General features: G+C 41.4%; 1 protein-coding gene and 1 long non-coding RNA gene across 3 annotated transcripts in view; one reads left to right on the forward strand and one right to left on the reverse strand.

Moving 5' to 3' along the window:
• Positions 1 to 20,017, forward strand: part of LOC114661058 (cytochrome b-c1 complex subunit 2, mitochondrial-like) — a 40,717-nt gene that overhangs the window by 5,710 nt on the left and 14,990 nt on the right. Inside the window, exons 2-9 of one of the 2 annotated variants that reach the window (XM_028814171.2) lie at positions 1,545 to 1,619; positions 5,912 to 6,061; positions 9,847 to 9,911; positions 11,300 to 11,356; positions 12,767 to 12,891; positions 17,873 to 17,970; positions 18,078 to 18,135; positions 18,221 to 18,316. In XM_028814171.2, coding sequence (XP_028670004.1) covers positions 1,545 to 1,619; positions 5,912 to 6,061; positions 9,847 to 9,911; positions 11,300 to 11,356; positions 12,767 to 12,891; positions 17,873 to 17,970; positions 18,078 to 18,135; positions 18,221 to 18,316 — 724 coding nt within the window. Of the gene's footprint in view, positions 1 to 1,544; positions 1,620 to 1,677; positions 1,777 to 5,911; positions 6,062 to 9,846; positions 9,912 to 11,299; positions 11,357 to 12,766; positions 12,892 to 17,872; positions 17,971 to 18,077; positions 18,136 to 18,220; positions 18,317 to 20,017 lie in introns of both variants that reach the window. The other variant, XM_028814170.2, reaches the window with a different exon arrangement.
• LOC114661067 (uncharacterized) overlaps positions 3,984 to 20,017 on the reverse strand; it is a 46,691-nt gene continuing 30,657 nt past the window's right edge. Inside the window, exon 4 of the long non-coding RNA XR_003717793.2 lies at positions 3,984 to 5,483. This is a non-coding gene — a long non-coding RNA (uncharacterized LOC114661067). The remainder of the gene's footprint in view (positions 5,484 to 20,017) is intronic.

The raw sequence follows: 20,017 nt of genomic DNA on the forward strand, positions 1-20,017 counted from the left end.
TGGAATGAAAACCTGCAGCCACGGTGGTCCTCCAGGACCGGACTTGGTGACCCCTGCTCCAGAGGGTCCAGAGTGTGATCCATGTTTTTAGTTTGTTGATTCGGTGGGCCTCTCTTGAAGTGATGTCACCAGCCCAGCACACGACACTGGCCATTACAGATTCATAGAAGATGTCAAGGGGACCCTGTGTTGTGTTTTTGACGAAAATCACTTTGTGTGAAGACTCCTGTACTTACTCTCTCAGGTGTGCGTTAGCATATCGGATTAGCGCCATTTCAGCTGTGGAATGGCCAAATGGGGGAGGCAGCTGGATGGCCGAGGTCTCCGGGGCTCTAGACCAGGGGTGGGCAGATTCAGTCCTGGAGGGCTGCAGTGGCTGCAGGTTTTTGTTCCAACCCAGTTGCTTAATTAAAAACCAATCCTTGTCACTTATTTAATTGCATGGCTTGCTAGCGCTTTAACTCTGCCATGTCAGGTCATTCTCATATCCTAGATTTATTTTCCTTTCTAAGGATATCATCCAAATGATTTGAAGTCTAAAACAGATGAGTAATTCTCAGTGCTTCACTTTCTTCTCTTCACTTTCCTTCCAAGTATTTAATTAAACCAAATAGTGCGTGATAAACACACACAGGTGTAAATGAAAACAAGCTAAATGGAGAAATGCTGGTCTCTTTTGTCATTTGTGTGTTATTGCTAATTAGGAGCAATTAAAAACCAAGAATACAGCTATTTAAGACTAAAATAAGCAATAAGGGTTCAAAATCTTAACGAGCGAGACAAATAAAGTGAAGCTGAAGTGTTACTTGAGCAATGAGGGCTTCTTATTAAGCAATTGGGTTGGAGCAAAAACCTGCGGCCCTCCAGGACTGAATCTGCCCACCCCTGCTCTAAACAAATCCAAATCATATTATGTGATATCATCTACTGTTAAATTCTACTCCGTACTTCTAAAATGTTTATTTTTATACTGTTTTGAGGATGTGTTCTGTTCTGTGTACTGTATTGTACTGTATTGACCCCCCCTTCTTTTTGACGCCCACTGCACGCCCAACCTATCTAGAAAGGGGTCTCTCTTTGAACTGCCTTTCTTGAGGTTTCTTCCATTTTTTCCATACAAGTTTTTTTTTTTTTGGGAGTTTTTCTTTGTCTCCTTAGAGAGCCAAGGCTGGGGGGGCTGTCAAAAGGCAGGGCCTGTTAAAGCCCATTGCGGCACTTCTTGTGTGATTTTTGGGCTATACAAAAATAAATTGTATTGTATATCATAGTCTCTTGGACCAATAACGTGAATTTTCCGCATTCAACTTATACAACCAACATTATAAAATACCGGAAATTATATGGAAAAATCAAGTCCCGACTTATCCACGGGTATATACGGTAAACGGAGAGCGGTCTTATTTGATTAGAATTTCCTTCTCATGTTTGCTGTATGGATCGAGGTGGAAGAATCGCCTGCCTGATGTCTCGGGTGCCTCAGTACAAAATGCCGGGTGCGATGTTCATGCTGCAAAGACTTTATCTTCTTTTTTTCTGATTTGTAGAGGAGACTTTTCTCTTCCCAAGCTGCCCCCAAATTTCAAACGGAGACGGTGAACCGCACTTCCCAGGATGTCCAGGTCAGTGTTCTTTTGATCTTTATTTATTTATTTATTTTTTTTTTTTTCCCCCCCACAGAGACGGTTCTATGCTGCCTGGAGCAGTCCTTCTTTGAGTGAGCCGCATAAGGGTCTCCAGACCCCTACAGGCGTGAGGCACTTTGTACAAGATGTTCACGTATGTGCCCCCTGAGTTGCAAACATAATGATGATTTGCAATCGGATGTTCTTTGCTGGTGTGACTGTGTTTGTGCACTTTGACCTCATTCAGTATGGCGATTGTTTGGTGCACTAGGGAAATTTTTGGATTGTATGTAAACTAATATATAAAAAATTTTTTAATTCTATATCAGAAATTAATTTTGAATCTTTTTTTATATTGCAGTGGATTAAAACTTCATTTGATTCAATAAAAAAAAATCATCAGCTTTAAAATGCATATTCATAATTGTGTAATGAATGTTCTGTTTGAATTGGAAACGTAATACTGGGTTGCTTAGAAAGGTCACCTGGGATTTCAAAATGTGATCTCTTTAAATATAAACACATTTCATTTTGTGTAGTAGGCATTGTGACCACCAGGGGCCACCACTGAGCCCCAATCCTCCAACATGAGTCTGGATTTGAACAAAAGATGTACAGTGAACCCTCGTTTATCACGGTTAATCCATTCCAGACTCTACCGCGATAAGTGAATTTTTGCGAAGTAGGATTCTTTATTTATAAATCAAATATTTTCGCAGTTAGAGTATAGAAAACCTGTTTACGACCTTCTAAATATGTTTTTTAACATTATTAGAGCCCTCTAGACATGAAATAACACCCTTTAGTCACCATTACACTCATATTACCCAATATATTAGACAAAATAAGACATATTAGACGTTACAAATATCATTATTATTGTACTGTACATTTAATTACACACACATACACACACAGTTCTTACACACAACTACTAACCTATGAAGGCACGAGTTCAGTAGGAGAGTCTTCAGGTGGTGCAGTATCTTCAGCAGGTGCGTCGTTGTCTTCTTCCGCTGAAGGAGTACTAGGAGTAGGCAGTGGGTGTCTGGGTATGCGGCTGAAGAACATCTTGATGGGCAGTTGCTGGCGCTGTCTTTTCATATGCGTGAGGAGGCTTTTGTAGGGTATTGCCATCTTTGATCATATCCAAGAGTTCCACCTTCTCCTGGATGGTAAGCATCTTCCTCTGGCGCTTAGTTTCTTTGTCAGAAGGCTTAGAAAAAGCAGCACATTTAGGAGCCATCGTGGGGCTTAGATAAAAGTTCTCAGAAAGCGCATGCATAGTGACGTAAGCGTGTATGAGAAAAAATCGTGATAGAGTGAAGCCGTGAAAGTCAAAGCATGATATAGCTAGGGATCAACTCCCTCCTCGATCACGGGGGTTGTGTTCCAGAACCCCCTGTGAAAGGTGAAAATCCGCAAAGTAAAAACTATACATTTATATGGTTATTTTTATATTATCACGCTTGGGTCACAGATTTGCACAGACACACAGGAGGTTGTAGAGACAGGAACTTTATTCAAACACTGCAAACAAACATTTGTCTCTTTTTCAAAAGTTTAAACTGTGCTCCATGACAAGACAGAGATGACAGTTCTGTCTCACAATTAAAGGAACGCAAACATATCTTCCTCTTCAAAGGAGTGCGCGTCAGGAGCAGAGAATGTCAGAGAGAGAGAAAGGCAAACAATCAAAAATCAATAGGCACTGTTCAGGCTTTCAAGTATGTGAAGCACCGCCACGTGAAGCATACCGCACGACAAAGCAGCCGCAGGTAAGCCCAGCAAGGAAGGGAGCAACGTGAAAGTAGACTTTCAGCGTTTTTTAGAGGAGCGTCCGTATCCTCTAGGGGTGTGAACAGCCCCCCTGCTCACAATATATTTGAGGAGTTTTATTTAATACGTAATATGTGCTCTGATTGGGTAGCTTCTCAGCCATCCGCCAATAGCGTCCCTTGTATGAAATCAACTGGGCAAACCAACTGAGGAAACATGTACCAGAAATTAAAAGACCCATTGTCCGCAGAAATCCGCGAACCAGCGAAAAATCCGTGATATATATTTAGATATGCTTGCACATAAAATCCGCGATCGAGTGAAGCCGCGAAAGTCGAAGCGCGATATAGCGAGGGATTACTGTACCGTATTTTTCGCTCCTTGAGACGCACCTGACCATAAGACATGCCTAGGTTTAGAGGAAAACAAGAAAAAAAATATTCTGAACCAAATGGTGTACTAATATATTTTAATAAAATATAGCAGAATAATATTTCAACCATATAAAGTCAACAGCAGTATTAAGAACCATCAACACAGTCATTAATAAATGAGGAGAGACTTTAAGGTTCAAGCACTCTTCTAGTTTTCTGGAATCTCCCAGAACTCCTCATTACCAGTGTCACAATTTCTGAAGCTCAGTTGCTCACAATCACTTTGCAGTAGCACGTACCTATCATCACGTGGCTTAACCTGTCCAATGCCACCAGGGGACAAAGCACATTTGGACCAATGCTCCCTGAAGGTGTATCGCCAGTCCAGTCTCATCTCTATTTGTAAGGCCACAAAGCCCTTCATCTCGTCTTTTGTTGTGGGTTTTCACTTTGAAAAACGAGAATGTGGTGCAAGCGCAGCCCACGATTCAAAAAGTTGCTCTGCATACCTGTTTGTCTCGTCTGAGAGTAGCTGAAAGGTACCCTCGGGAGACAGCAGCCTGAAGTAGTCCAGCGGCTGGTAATCTGTCGAGTCCAACAGCAAGCCATAACGTCTTGTGAAGTCCGGTAGCTGGTTTGGCTCCCACGGATCAATGTCTGGGTATTCCTCCCACATGAACCTTGCTGTAGGTGCATCGGCTGCGCGAATGCGCTCAGGTGGGGCAGCATCGGCTGGTGTCCGATCAGCTGATGCCAGTCCCTCACTCTCCTGCTCCATCTCCTGATCACTGTCAACAAAATCAGATTCTGACTCCGCGATAATGCACAAAACATTGTCTGCTGAGTATTTTGTTTTCTGCACTCGCTTCGCTCCCCCGAGAGATGTCGATGCCATCTTGCCTTTGTTTACATTTCGTAACTCACAAACACGCAGGGATTAGATGGCGAGTCAATGAGTCTAACAGTCCTCCAAGCAGAGAGGAAATGCCTGTAACGTGACAGTGAGTTTTGTCACCATTAACAGCTGATTGTCGCCCTCTACCCCTGGATGTTGACTTTTGTCAGGTAATACACGTCACGGTCTGTGACGCAGTATTCACTCCATAAGACACACAGACATTTTCACCCTTCTCTTGGGTGTAATTTAAGTGTCCATGACACCTTTTAACAATTGCCTGTTCAAAAGAACACCAATCAGAATACAAAATGCTGTCGTTGTTTCTTCCTTCCGACCTCCAAGGGTGTTGCTTGTTGCCCCTCAACTCTGATTTGATCTGAGTGAGGTGGTGGGCTCTCTTTTACAGTCGGAACTGCTTCTGGCTTCCTGTCTCAGTCCTCTGAACCACTTCCGGGACATACACAAACCAACTGGGCTGTATCTCTGAACTCCAACTCCCATGCCACCCTGCGGTTTTCCTAAAGTGGTCCAGCCTTGAGGAATACTGCCACCGGTCGTGTGGGGAAATGAACTGCTCCCAGTGGGCTCGTTTTGCCTGTTTCTTCCATTATGGCCGGGTATGAATCCTTCCTTTATCCCAGCTGGCCAGGGTGCTTGTTCTACACCTTCATGGCACTTACAAAGTGAACATTTAGTTTTATTGGAGGTCCCAGGTTCATTTCGTATTAGTGGCCTCTCCTGACTGAGTTTTAGAAGGAGCATCCAAGTGAGCAGAGTGGACAGAAACGCCACCATGTTGTGTGTGTATATCTATCCCAAAAACAAAGAAAGAAAATGAGTTTTGTTTATTTTTAAAGGTAAACATTTTGAAATCCTAGAGATCTTCTGATGACCCTGCGTTTTGGATGAAGTTTCCCTGAGACACTAATTGTGCTGTGGTGCTCTTCCTTACTCCCATCCTCCAGACAATAAAATTTCCTTAACATCAATTTATTAATTTTCTGCATTGTTACAACATCAAAATCTGAAGACAAAATGTTAACGTATCATCTTTTTCTTATTTATGTGCATGCATTGCATTTTCATTTCTTCTAATTATCATTATTGAATTTGCAAGTTCATATTTAAAATGTAACCTTTGCTTGTACTTAATTAAAACAATTCTTTTCCTGCATTTATTATTATTATTATTTTTTTTTTATGACGTTTTCATTTTAATAAGATTTATATGTCTCTAGGTTACAAAACTTCCCAGTGGGCTTGTCATTGCTTCCCTTGAAAACTACTCTCCGACTTCAAAGATCGGTGTGTTTGTGAAGGCTGGCAGCAGGTTCGAGGACTGCAGTAACTTCGGCATCACTCACCTGCTGAGACTTGCTGCAAATCTGGTAAGCGTGGAGAATTAAACAGCTTCTGTGTATTAAAAACAAATAAAAAAGGGCCAAAGTCCTCCCAGTCATATTAGATTATGTCTCAGCAGCATAAAAAATGAGTAACCAACAATGGTGGATGGAAAATGAGACCACAAAATATACACAAGAATGGTTGGCAAAGCCTACAGAAATAGTATGTGGGACAAGAGGGAATTCAACAATACTGCCCTCTTATTGTGGAAATACTTTATCTGTCTGTCTAGCTATTATATTGTGCCTTTCACATCTATTTATCTATCTGTTATATAGTGCCTTTCGCATCTATCTACAGTCATATGAAAAAGTTTGGGACCCCCTCTTAATTCTTTGGATTTTTGTTTCTCATTGGCTGAACTTCCTTTTAATATCTGACATGCCTTATGGACACAGTAGTATTTCAGCAGTGACATTAAGTTTATTGGATTAACAGAAAATATGCAATATGCATCATAACAAAATTAGACAGGTGCATAAATGTGGGCCCCCCAACAGAGATATGACATCAATACTTAGTGGAGCTTCCTTTTCAAATCTAACAGCCTCTAGACGCTGTCCTCCTGTAGCCTTTGATGAGTGTCTGATTCTGGATGGAGGTATTGTTGACCATTCTTCATACAAAATCTCTCCAGTTCAGTTCAATTTGATGGACAGCCTGCTTCAAATCATCCCATAGATTTTCGATGATATTCAAGTCAGGGGACTGTGACGGCCATTCCAGAACATTCTACTTCTCCCTCTGCATGAATGCCTTTGTGGATTTCCAACTGTGTTTTGGGTCATTGTCTTGTTGGAATATCCAACCCCTGCGTAACTTCAACTTTGTGACTGATGCTTGAACATTATCCGGAAGAATTTGTTGATATTGGGTTGAATTCATCCGACCCTCGACTTTAACAAGGGCCCCAGTCCCTGAACTAGCCACACAGCCCCACAGCATGATGGAACCTCCACCAAATTTGACAGTAGGTAGCAGGTGTTTTTCTTTGAATGCGGTGTTCTTCTTCCGCCATGCAAAGTACTTTTTGTTCTGACCAAATAACTCCATTTCTGTCTCATCAGTCAAAAGCACTTTGTTCCAAAATGAATCTGGTTTGTCTAGATGAGCATTGGCATACAACAAGCGACTCTGTTTGTGGTGTGAGTGCAGAAAGGGCTTCTTTCTCATCACCCTGCCACACAGAAGTCCTTTGTGCAAATTGAGCTGAATTGTAGAACGATGTACAGATACACCATCTGCAGCAAGATGTTCTTGCAGGTCTTTGGAGGTGATCTGTGGGTTGTCTGTCACCATTCTCACAATCCTGCTCATATGCCGCTCCTGTATTTTTCTTGGCCTGCAAGACCTGCTGGGTTAACAGCAACTGTGCCTGTGGCCTTCCATTTCCTGATTCCACTCCTTACAGTTGAAACTGACAGTTTAAACCACTGAGATGGCTTTTTGTAGCCTTCCCCTAAACCAGGAGACTCAACAGTCTTTGTTTTCAGATATTTTGAGAGTTGCTTTGAGGATCCCATGCTGTAACTCTTCAGAGGAGAGTCAAAGGGAAGGAAGCACAACTTGTAATTGACCACCTTAAATACGTTTATATCTCATGATGGGACACACCTGTCTATGAAGTTCAAGGCGTAACAAGTTCATCCAACCAATTTGGTGTTGTCAGTAATCAGCATTGAGCAGTGACAGGCATTCAAATCAGCACAATGACAAAGGGACCCACATTTGTGCACAGTCAGTTTTTCACATTTGATTTAATTTCATAAACTAAATACTGCGTCACTAAAAATCTTTGTTCGGAAAACACCGCAGTACTCAGATGTTCTAGGAAATGAAAGACAGACCACGGTTATCTTTTTTGTTGAAAGGAGAGTCAGTTATTATGCAGGCTGAAAGGGGGTCCCAAACTTTTTCATAGGACTGTATCTATTATATAGTGCCTTTCACATCTGTTTATTGATTATATAGTGCCTTTCACATCTTTCTGTTATATAGTGCCTTTTCTATCTATCATCATATAGTGCCTTTTCTGTCTGTCTCTTGAATTTTATAGTTTGAGGCAGTCTTTTTCCAACGTATGTTTTAAATGGAGAAGCATCGTGGAGTGTTCGGAGAGGTACCTTGCATTGAAAATTCCAGCCCTCTTTTATAAAAATTTGAAAGGAGTGTCTTGTAAAATAACAGTTAAAGTGTTGTGATGTTTATTTTTCTTTGGAGAGCTGAAGAATGACTTGTAGATTGAAGGCACAGGCAATTAAGACAAGGCAACCTCAAAAAGGTAGCACACAAACTTAAGAAAATTGGAGCATGATGCTAGATATAAAAACCATGCAAATTCTCAGGTGTGTGCCCTGTCATTAATACATTTTATTTATTCAGTTAATGTGTAGATTCCATACTTCTAAACAGCAGAAAGCAGTTTGTCCACTAAGAATTTGTAAGGAGCAAAAGTATAAAATACAGAAGAGTGGCATATGCCAGTGCAAGAGCCAGAGAGAAGCCATACAGATATGGACTAATGTGTTGGCCCCCCTTACAGATCATGTAAAAATGAGGTCTGCCCCTTGAAAAGAGATGAAATGACAAGCAATTGTCCCCCGTGTCCCTGCATGCCTTTGAGATGTCATTGAGTTAAAGCAAAGCAAGTGTGACAAGAGATCAAGTGTCGCTTATCCTCCAAAGATCTTCTAAAATGGCCTGCGCACATTTGAAGCAACCCCTTAAAAAACTATCAATAATTGGATGAGTGATTTTTTCAAACTCGATGTTTTCTTGAATTCATATCACACCCGTGTCTCCTATCGTGCAGTCAGTCATTCAGCTGATTTAAGTGAAGAAGAGTAGTCACTCGGCTGACTGGTGTCATTGTGTGTCCCACACTGAACACGGACGGACCAGGGAAAGCCAAGGAGAAAGTCATTTGAGGACATCAGAAAGAAAATGATAGACAAGCATATGAAAGGTAAATGCTAGAAGACCATCCCCTCCAAACAGCGTGATGGTCCTGTGACAACAGTGTCAAATAGTATTAGACATTTAAGATCCATTGGACTGTAGCCAACCTTCCCAGACTTGGCCACTTTTTAAAATCAACCCCAGAATGAGCAGAAAGATAATGAGATTGGTAGACAAAAAGCCAAGATCAACTTCCAAAGAGGTACAAGCCGAACCCCAAGGTCAAGGTCCATCAGTGTCTGATCACACTATCCGTCGCTTTTTGAGTGACAGTGGGCTGAATGGAAGAAGACCCCTGGAGGACTCCACATAAAAACACCAGACCGGAATTTGCTGATATTGGATATTGACGAGCCACAGTGCTTCTTGGAGAATGTCCTTTGGACAGATGAGACAAAACAGGAGCTTTTTGGCAAGTCACATCCACTGGGGAAAAAAAAATGAAGCTTTCAAAGGAAAGAACACCAGGCCTGCCGTGAAACATGAAGGAGGCTCGCTTATGTTTTGGGGCTGTTTTGCAGCATCTGGCACGGGGAGGCCTTGAACCTGTGCAGGGAACAACAAAATCCCAAGACCATCGAGACATTCTGGAGCTAAACGTCCTGCCCAGTGTCAGAAGGCCCTGCCTCAACGGGCTTGATGAACTGAATGGTCTCCTCTCGGTTATCAAATTTCTTCTGTTCTTTATCCATTTTGCCAGTTAAAAAATTACATCTATTGTCGCACAAGCGGACCATCTTTACTTAAATGGTTTTATATGATGCGTTTTCTGGTCCAACACCTTCTGACACCACTGTTCTTTCATTTTCAGACGACAAAGGGAGCTTCAGCATTTAAGATCACACGTGGTGTTGAGGCTGTAGGTGGAACTTTGAGGTTAGTGAGAACATCAGAAAATGTCTTCACTGTGTTAGGGATGTGTGATGTATGAGAGTGAGGGAGTGTAACGACTTTATAAAACTTGTTTACTTAAATACATCTGAAATATGTGCCGAATCAAGAAAACAGGGAGATATTAGGCATGAGTTTCACAAATTGACAAATCCTTCTTTAAAAAAAATCAATGACAACGACAGGGCCATGATTTTTTTTCTCTCATATATATTTTCAGTATACTCCCATGTCTCCTCATTGTATCTGTCTAACTTTAGTTTTCACTGTTTTGTGTAACCGTTTCTATGGGGTCTCCAGATAGATACCATATATACTCACGTATAAGTCGGGGTCTTGAAACCTGAAAAATCGATCCTAAAATCAGACCCCGACTTATACGCCTATTCAAAAATCCATCCATCCATCCATTATCCTACCCACTTTATCCGAACTACAGGATCACGGGGGTCTCCTGGAGCATAACCCAACCAACAAAGGGCGCAAGGCAGGAAACAAACCCCGGGTAGGGCGCCAGCGCAAGACACAAACACACACACACGGGACAACGTGCCGCCCCCGTTCAAAAATGCGACACTTAATTTTTTTTTTCTTTACATCTTCTTGCCTCTTCCAATCTCTCATCAGTTTCTCAGACACATCGAATTTTGTTGCAGCAGCACAGTTGCCAATCTCTTTCGCCACTTCAACGACGTTCAATTTAAAACCAGCTTCCTATTTTCTTCTGATCGTAGATAAGGGATGCTCTTACGATAAAGGTGTATGACGGTGCGAGATACAAAAACACAAAACCGTGCAAACGTCAATTTGGAATAGTTTGGGTATTACTGTGTGGTCACGTAGGCACAATAGAGAGAGAGGTTAGGAGCTCACGCTGATACAGCGCATTGCCGCACCCACATAGGAAAAAAAAAAAGGCCATGTGCTCCGTGGTGACTCTCTCAGGTCGGCATTAGCATATCAGAATCTCTTGGACCAACAGCGTGAGTTTTCCGCATTCGACTTAAACGACCGACATTACAGTATAAAATAACAGAAATTATACAATAAAATCAGGTCCCGACTTATCCGCCGGGGAACTTATCCGCGAGTATATACGGTATGTAATAAATAAAATGAGCTCAAAATGAGTCTTAATGCAAGAAAGTTAATGTGGAATTGCATTGTGTGTGTCACTCCTGAAGCTCTTGTAGATGTCATTTCTTTGTTGTTGTATTTATTAAAGTGCAACAGAAATTAACCTACAGTGCAGAACTAATTCATTTTAATGTATCAGGAATTTCTTTGTGAAGTTGCATTGGAAAAGTGCTTTGTATATTAAAGGCTGCAAAATTTCTTGCTAAATTATTTTTTATTTTTTTCCCCTCCCACAGTGTAACTTCCTCCAAAGAAAATATGGTTTACTCCGTCGAATGTGTGAGAGACTACATGTGGGTATTTTTTTTTTTTTCTTTATCCTTCTGGAATATTCACGTTTGATATTACACAGTTTACAAGAGAGTTGGAAACCATTTGCAGGGGTTACATAAGACCTAGACCCAGGTGGCACTATTGCCCCTTTAATTCCAACAAACACAAGTTAAAAGCATCAAGAAGTAATTTTGTAATTCTCTTCTTCTTTAAACAGTGCCCCAAGCACTATAGCCACAATTTCATCTGCAATAAACACAACAATTACTCTTCTCTCTCGCTTTCTCTCTCTCTTCTCCTCATCATCTCCCAGCAAGCTTTGTCCACCTCCACCCGACTCTGGCTCACTTGCTGGTTTCCCAGCAGTCCTTTAAATAGTCCTTGACCCGGAAGTGCTTCTGTTCTTCCTCCCATGTGATTTGCCAGCACTTCCGGATCAGATGGAGACACTCCCAGTTCTTTAATCAGACCAGAAGTACTTCAGGGTTTCAATCCTCATGACTTCCTAGTACTTCTGGGGTATAAGGGAAGCACGACTCCCCTGGTTCTTCCACAGCCCTCCCCCGGCGGCACCCAACAGGGCTGAGATAACGGACAACTTGTCCCAGAATGCCTTGTTGGAATCCAGGGCACCGCTACACTCCAGGGAAGCTGCCATCTAGTGTTTTGGGGGAGGCAGCTGCCTTCCCCCATCCTTTCATTCTCGGGGCGTCCTGGCCGGGTTCAGCTGCCGGCCGTCCATCACACTTTACAAATCTTAAAACATTTGTTGCTTGTTGTTTGCCGTGTGTTTCCAAACATTTACAATGCTTACTAAATCTAAACCTTAAATAAATCAAATATTTTGAAAGGATCCATGTCTGTTTATTAAACTATTTATCCAATCTAAGCTTACGTAGGTTAGAAAATAGTCGTTTGTATTCTAATATATTTGGTGATAAATATTATCTAGAAATAATCTGTTAAATCTAAAATGTTCTCAATTAATGTGTTTGTCTGTATTTACAAAGTGAATTGCACAAAGTAAAATGTAACTGTGTAGGGTGGAGTTGCATCCAAAGCAAAACAGTATAATATGGCATGTTATTAATAGCAGTGACAAAATATCTCTTTGTGAACCGTGACAGCACACACAATTTTATTTGAAAATCTGAAATATTACCCCATTCGAGGAGTTGATACATGTAGGAAAATAACTGGTTAACTGGTTATCTTGCCCAGTACAAATGTATGAATTACACCTGAGCTTTGATAGAATTTGCACCAGTGAGGCCTCCTCAAGAATTGTATCTTCATAATAGCCGATCACCGCCCATCAAAACTGAGATCTGCTGAACCCACTGCCCTGTGCATTGACAAGTGTTGTGAATTAGGAAGTCTAAATATGATGTTCAGTGCTATCAGGAAGCTAACGAAGTATTTTCTTTTAGTGACACTGTAATGGAGTATTTGATCAATGTTACCACGGCCCCGGAGTTCCGACGCTGGGAAGTTGATGAACTCAAGCCACGGCTGCAAACCGACAAAGCAGTTGCTTTCCAGCAACCTCAGATTGGTATGTCACCGTCTGTATTCAGAGATGTGATATATATGTGCGTGTGTGTGTGTGTGTATGTAATAGTAGTGAAAGTTTAAACGGATCTAATCATAAAGATTTCTACTTAAGCTAGTTAGGCCCCCAGTCCAAGATGAGTTGAAATCCAAGTAATCATCCAAGTAACGTTTGCAGAGCACCACCCGTTGGAATGTACTTTGTAATGTATGGAGGAATAAAATGCATTGCAATTGCCATTCCAACAGATGGCGCATCACAAACTTTTGTTGTCATAAAAATTCATTACCAGAAATGTTTGTGATGTGGCATCTTGTTGTAATAAGAAATAAAATTCATTTTACTATAAACAGTCTTTTGTAATGACAGAGACATAGCAACCAGAGACATACAGACAGACACTTATCCTTTTACTAGCTGTGCTACCTGTCTAAGATGGGTTGAAATATAAGTAATTAACGTAGACGTCGGTAATAACGCTTGCAGTGCACCATATTGGAATGTATTTTGTAATGCATGTAGTAATAAAATGCATTGCATTTGTAATTTCAACAGATGGCGCATCATAAACATTTGTAGTAATAAAATGCATTGCTATAAATGTCTGTGAAGCAGCATGTGTTGGAATGACAAATTGCAACATGCAATGCGTATGTCACTGTTATGTGCCATCCATCCATCCATTATCCAACCCGCTATATCCTAACTACAGGGTCACAGGGGTCTGCTGGAGCCAATCCCAGCCAACACAGGGCACAAGGCAGGAACACCACCGCAGGGCACACACACACGCACACACTAGGGACAATTTAGGATCGCCAATGCACCTAACCTGCATGTCTTTGGACTGTGGGAGGAAACCAGAGCACCCAGAGGGAACCCACGCAGACACAGGAGAACATGCAAACCCCATGCAAGGAGGACCCGGGAAGCGAACCCAGGTCTCCTTACTGCAAGGCAGCAACGCTACCACTGTTCCGCCCTGTTATGTGCCATTGGTATGAATGCGTCATCTGTTGGAATGACAAACATACAAACTAGATGGACACACAGATGCATATCCTTCTGTTAAGGTGGATATTGTTTTAAGACAAATAGGCATCATGTTCACTATTTATATGTGCAAATATCTTTTGAAAGCAAAAATTTTAATAGCTACATTTTTTTTTTTTTAAACACGCCTCCTAAAACAAGTACCCGGTAGTATTCATTCAGTACCGGAGTGATATTTAGAGCTGGAAAATGATCATTTTAAAATCTCAATTTTTCTTTGTGCGTCTATAAAAGTTAATTAGCAGTGTAACTGCGTTTACCCAAAATTACCAAAGTTCGGCAGCTTCAGCATGCTTAATGGGGTTCTGGCAAAAAGCTTGACGTGTTGAAATGATTCCACAGACAGAGTATCCTCGTTTTTAAAAAAAAAAAAAAAAACTTTAGTAAAAATTCAAAGTAAAGCAGTTCACACAAAAATAGGGAAAAAAATTGATCTAGCAAAGAAAAGAAAAGTTCTTGTTTAAGAAAGGTTCTGTTTAAAGCTTATAAATTTTGTTTGTCTCTTTAAGTTCTCTCACACGCGTTCAGAAAACTGTATGCTGGTCCCATTTTTATACTGTAATTGGGTCTTTCTGTTCCTGCTAACAATGGGACCTGTTCTAAACAACAACTGACTCCATTTTGAACACACTGCATCTCAGATCTGCTCGATCTCATATTAACTTACGGGGGGTAAAAGACTACCATATTCTATTAGCTATTCTTCTATAGGAGTTTAACTTTAAGTGTTAACTTTCTAAGATTGGCTCTTACAAGTGGAATATCTTTTTTTTTTCTGTTTGAGCCCGTATGTGTGAGTGTATGTTTATATATGTAAGTGTATTTAAATATTTTTTTAGATAAAAAAGACACATACCGTATTTCCCTGAAAATAAGCCCTACATGATTTTCAGGCTGCTCTGTAATATAAGCCTCACCCCAAAAATAAGCCCTAGTCAAGATCGTCAGCTGAAAAGTAAGGCGCCTAAGCCCGGGTTTATACTTCACGCCATGTGACATGTGTGCTCGAGACATCCATGAAATTCTGAGGACGCCTTGCCACAGCATCTCTGAAAAGGATGTTTAATGATTACATCCATCAATCCGGGGATGTGCCCATTCCAGCAAGCATCGGGCGCAAAACAGAAACAAAATCCTTGGATGGGGCATCAGCTCATTGCAAGGTGAACAGAAGCGCGCACACACACACACACACACACACTGGCGTCATTTTAGCGTCACCAAATCCCCAAGCCTTCATGTCTTTGGATGAAAACCGGAGCTCGCTGTGGAAACCCACAAGGAAAACATGCACACTCCAGGTGGGAAACACAAGGGACGTGACTCCCTGCAAGACAGCAGTGCTACCGCTCTGCCACCGTGCCACCCCCTTATTTGTAACTATATATTGTATTCATTATTTAAACAAAGTTAATGATTTATCTGTAAAATGTAACATACATACTTTAATGCATTTTATCATGAAGGTGATATCAAATATAAACCTAAGGATTCCAAATGTGCAGAGAGCTGGAATATCATAAATGAATGTGTTCGGTGTGGCGATTGCTGCTGTCAGTTCAGGAGGAAGCCCCAGAAGCTCATAGTGATTAACAACTGGGTCGGTTTTAAGGTGACGTTTACGACGGTCTGCTTTAGTGATAAAGTAAACTACAAGGTTAAAGTGGACGTTTTGAGATTAAAGCCGAAATTTCCAGTTTAATCCCAAAATACACCTTTTCACCATGTCCTTAATTTTTTTTTCTCTGTGCCTCAAATATGCCACCGTACATCCTGATGATGTTGAGAAGGTGCAAAAAAAAAAAAAAAGGCATGCGAGACTTTTAAAACGTATCCTGTCATTACGATGGGAACGCTTGAATATAAAAGCACCACAAACACATTTGTATGTCAACATTTTGCGTCACCACATTGAACCTTTCAGCAAACATCGAAGCGCACACATCAATCCTGGAGGATCCTAAAAGCAGCTGGAGTAGCAAGGAATTCAGGCTGGAGTTATGATGATATTGCAGAAGAATATGACATGACTGTATTTGGATAAAGGTATTTTGTTATACATGAATAAATATAAGACATCCCCTGAAAATAAGCCCTAGTGCATCTTTTGGAGTAACAATTAATATAAGACCCAGTCTTATTTTCGGGGAAATACGGTATATACATTCACACATACAGCACAGTGGATATACAATACAATACAATACCATTTATTTTTTGTATAGCCCAAAATCACACAAGAAGTGCCGCAATGGGCTTTAACAGTCCCTGCCTCTTGATAGCCCCCCAGCCTTGACTCTCTAAGAAGACAAGGAAAAACTCCCAAAAAAACCCTAGTAGGGAAAAATGGAAGAAACCTTAGGAAAGGCAGTTCTAAGAGAGACCCCCCTTCCAGGTAGGTTGGGCGTGCAGTGGGTGTCAAAAAAAAGGGGGGTCAATACAATTCAGTACAATACACAGAACAGAAGAAATCCTCAATACAGTATAAAAATAAAAATTTTAGAAGTACGGAGTAGAATTTAACAGTGGATGATATCACAGAATATGATTTGGATTTGTTTAGAGTCCTGGAGACCTCATTCATTAATATCAAGTCTACTCGCCCTCACTGAAATTTGAGCTGACTTTTATACAAGAAACATATTCTCCCTTTTTCACTTTTAATTAGATCTTGTAACCTATTAAGTGTGCATAGCCGCCATCTCTAATAGATTTTATGTGCGGTTGAACCTGTCACAATCCAAATGGAAGACTGTGAAAACCATCCATTGGGATTAGAGGAAATATGGCAAACACCAAGACATGAAAAATATCAGGTTGTCCTTCCAAAACCGATGACCAGACTCTGGGGTAAACCAAAAGGACAAAAAAAAAAAGGCCAGTGGTCTCCTAAAAGGAGCAGCATAAATTGATACCAATAGTTCTTCTGTTGTCGTCCAGTGGAATGAGGTGGTAAGGAAGGAAACATTTCTTACAAAAAAAGAACATCTAGTCTGAAACCAATGTGCAGAAAGATGTAGTCATTCAAAAAAAATGTGGAAGATGTCTTATGGTCAAGTGAGAAGGTATTTGCCTTTCTAAAGATCTTTGTCCCCAAACCAGAACAGGCCATTTCCCAAAGAACACCGAAATAGTGATGACATCTACACACTATGATCAAATGATTAGCTCCAAACACGAACGCACTCTGTTGTAAAACCCTGCTCTCCTGCGCCACACAGGTGAAGCTGAAGAAGAATTTCACCTGTAAACATGGCAATGAGCTGAAGCTCAGTTTGTGGAAATAGCTAAAGAGGATGCTGAGAATAGTAGACGCTTTTGCTGCCTGACAGAACCTGAACTCGACTACAAAGAAGACCGTAATAAAACTTACAAATCTAAGTGGAGTCGATTAGAGGGCCGTCAATAGCGATTTACTTCGGGAATGGAGGCAAAAGCGCCTTCAGTTAAATTCTGTGCATGCCTAGTCAACCAAAGCGTTGGAAGTTAATTTTTTAGGAATAATTTAGAAAGGAAAAAATGTTTTTCATATGAACTTCTAAGGAACAATATTTATTAAAAGTGAGAAAGTTTTGCTATTATTGGCTGTGACCTCGGTGACTGAACTTGCAGTAAGCATGGGTAGCCCCTTGATATGGAGTGTATTGTATGTGTGCCCACGCATTGACTCGATAAGCGAGTGTGGTGGGATGCCAGAGATTACCCTGCAGTGGACTGGCTCTTCGTCCAGAGTGGGGTCCTAATTTGTATCCCATACTGCTGAGAGAGGCCATAATGCCTTCTCCTTTATGGAAGTGGATTTGCTGGGTCCAGTAAATGGATGGGCGCATAAATGCTTTTATATTTAAACAGATTGTTATAATCAAGTTAATATTTTGGGGGTGAAATGTGACTTATGAATGATATTTTTTTACGGTACATTTATTTGCAGGTGTACTGGAAAATCTGCATGCTGCTGCTTATAAAAGTGCCCTTTGCAACTCGCTCTACTGCCCAGATTACATGGTAGGCAAGATAACATCAGACCAGGTAAGGAAAGGCACAATTCTGTTTTTTTTTTCTGGTAATGCTTTAATACCTTTCGAACTTTACCAAATGTGGCTGATGCTTATTTTTAAATTTACCTCGCTCCACAGCTCCACAGATTCATTGAGAATAACTTTACAAGTGCCAGAATGGCTCTAGTGGGCCTTGGTGAGTATGTAAGAAGGTGTGAGCTTTGACATTAAGAGCCGACAAAGTCCATGAATTGTGAAATATTTGTTTGCTGTGGTGGCAGGTGTGGACCATTCTGTGCTGAAACAGGTGGGAGAGCAGTTCCTCAATATAAGGGGCGGATCTGGTTCTCCGGGGGCCAAAGCAGTTTATCGTGGAGGTAAGTATTATTTTTAATTTTCTATTACATACAGTATATTTCACAGTTTTAATAATACTAAATAGCCGTTCAGGAACAACGAAAGGAATTATGTAACCAGCACAGCCGTCCTGGCTGACATTCTCCTACCGTGTACTGGGCATTACATAAAAAGAAGGTTGTTGTTATAATTCCCTGTAAGGGCCTGGGTGGTCATCTGGTTTAAGTACACTGTATTGCCAAAAGTATTGGGATGCCTGCCTTTACACACACATGAACTTTAATGACATCCCATCTTAATGTGTATGCTTTAATATGGAGTTGGCCCACCCTTTGCAGCTATAACTGCTTCAACTCTTCTGGGAAGGCTTTCCAGAAAGTTTAGGAATGTGTTTCTGGGAATTTTGAACCATTCCTTCCAGGAGAGCCTTTGTGAGGTCGGGCACTGATGTTGGACGAGAAGGCCTGGCTCACTCGCCGTCTCCCAAAGGTGTTCTTTCGGGTTGAGTTCAGGGATCTGTGCAGGCCAGTCAAGTTCCTTCACACCAAACTCGCTCCTCCATTTCTTTATAGACCTCACTTTGTGCACTGGTGCAGTGCGGTCATGTTGCCATCCCCAAAATGTTAGGCTCATGAAATTGTCCAAAATGGCTTTGTATGCTGAAGCATTAAGAGTTCCTTTCACTGGAACTAAGGGGCCAAGCCCAGCCCCACCCCATAATCCACTCCTTCACCAAACTTTTCACTTGGCACAATGCAGTCAGGCGAGTACCATTCTGTTGGCAACTGCCAAACCCAGACTCGTCCATTGGATTGTGTGATTCATCACTCCAGAGGACACATCTCCACTGCTCTCGAGTCCAGTGGGGGACGGTGGGCTTTACACCACTGCATCCGACGCTTTGCATTGCACTTTGTGATGTCAGGCTTGGCTGCAGCTGCTTGGTTTCCATGAAGCTCGCTCTCAACGTTGCACTGTTCTTGAGCTTTTGGTGGTCTGTAGCTATTGACTCTGCAGAAAGTTGGCGACTTCTGCACACCTTGGCATGCTCTGTCTCCGCTCTGTGATTTGATGTGGCCTACCACTTCATGGCTGAGTTGCTGCTGTTCCCAGTTGCTTCCACTTTGTTATAATACCACTGACAGTTGACCGTGGAATATTCAGTAGTGAGAAAATTTCACAAATGGGCTTATTGCACAGGTGGCATCCTATCACGGTACCATGCTGGAGTTCACGGAGTTCCTGAGAGCGACCTATTCTGTCACAAATGTTTGTAGAAGCCGTCTGCATGCTGAGGGGCTCGATGTTATACACCTGAGGCCATGGAAGCGACTGGAACACCTGAATTCAATGATTTGGAGGGGGGTCCCAGTACTTTTGGCAGTATGGTGTATATGAAAAATTTTAAAGTGCCAGAGAATTCTGCACACACAGTGTTTAGTGAGATAGTTGTAAAATGCCCCTAAAGTAGTAATTAGTTCAAAAGCTACCATCTTTTTTCTTTCTTTGTAAATAAGAGGAATCTTAAATTTCAGTGTCGTGCGTTTCCTAATGTGCCAGTTACAGGAAATGGGCAGGTGTTTTTAAATTGTACTAAAGGTCAGTGAACATTAGCCTTCGTTACTTTTGACTATAGGACAAAGCGTAGGTTAGCAGTAGTGGTCATGTGCTGTTTGTTCTTTCCCTACCCAGATGACTATTTTCTCTGTGCATTTTGCATT

The sequence above is a fragment of the Erpetoichthys calabaricus genome, chromosome 11 (assembly GCF_900747795.2).
Source record: "Erpetoichthys calabaricus chromosome 11, fErpCal1.3, whole genome shotgun sequence".
In the NCBI taxonomy this organism is placed as follows: Eukaryota; Metazoa; Chordata; class Cladistia; order Polypteriformes; family Polypteridae; genus Erpetoichthys; species Erpetoichthys calabaricus.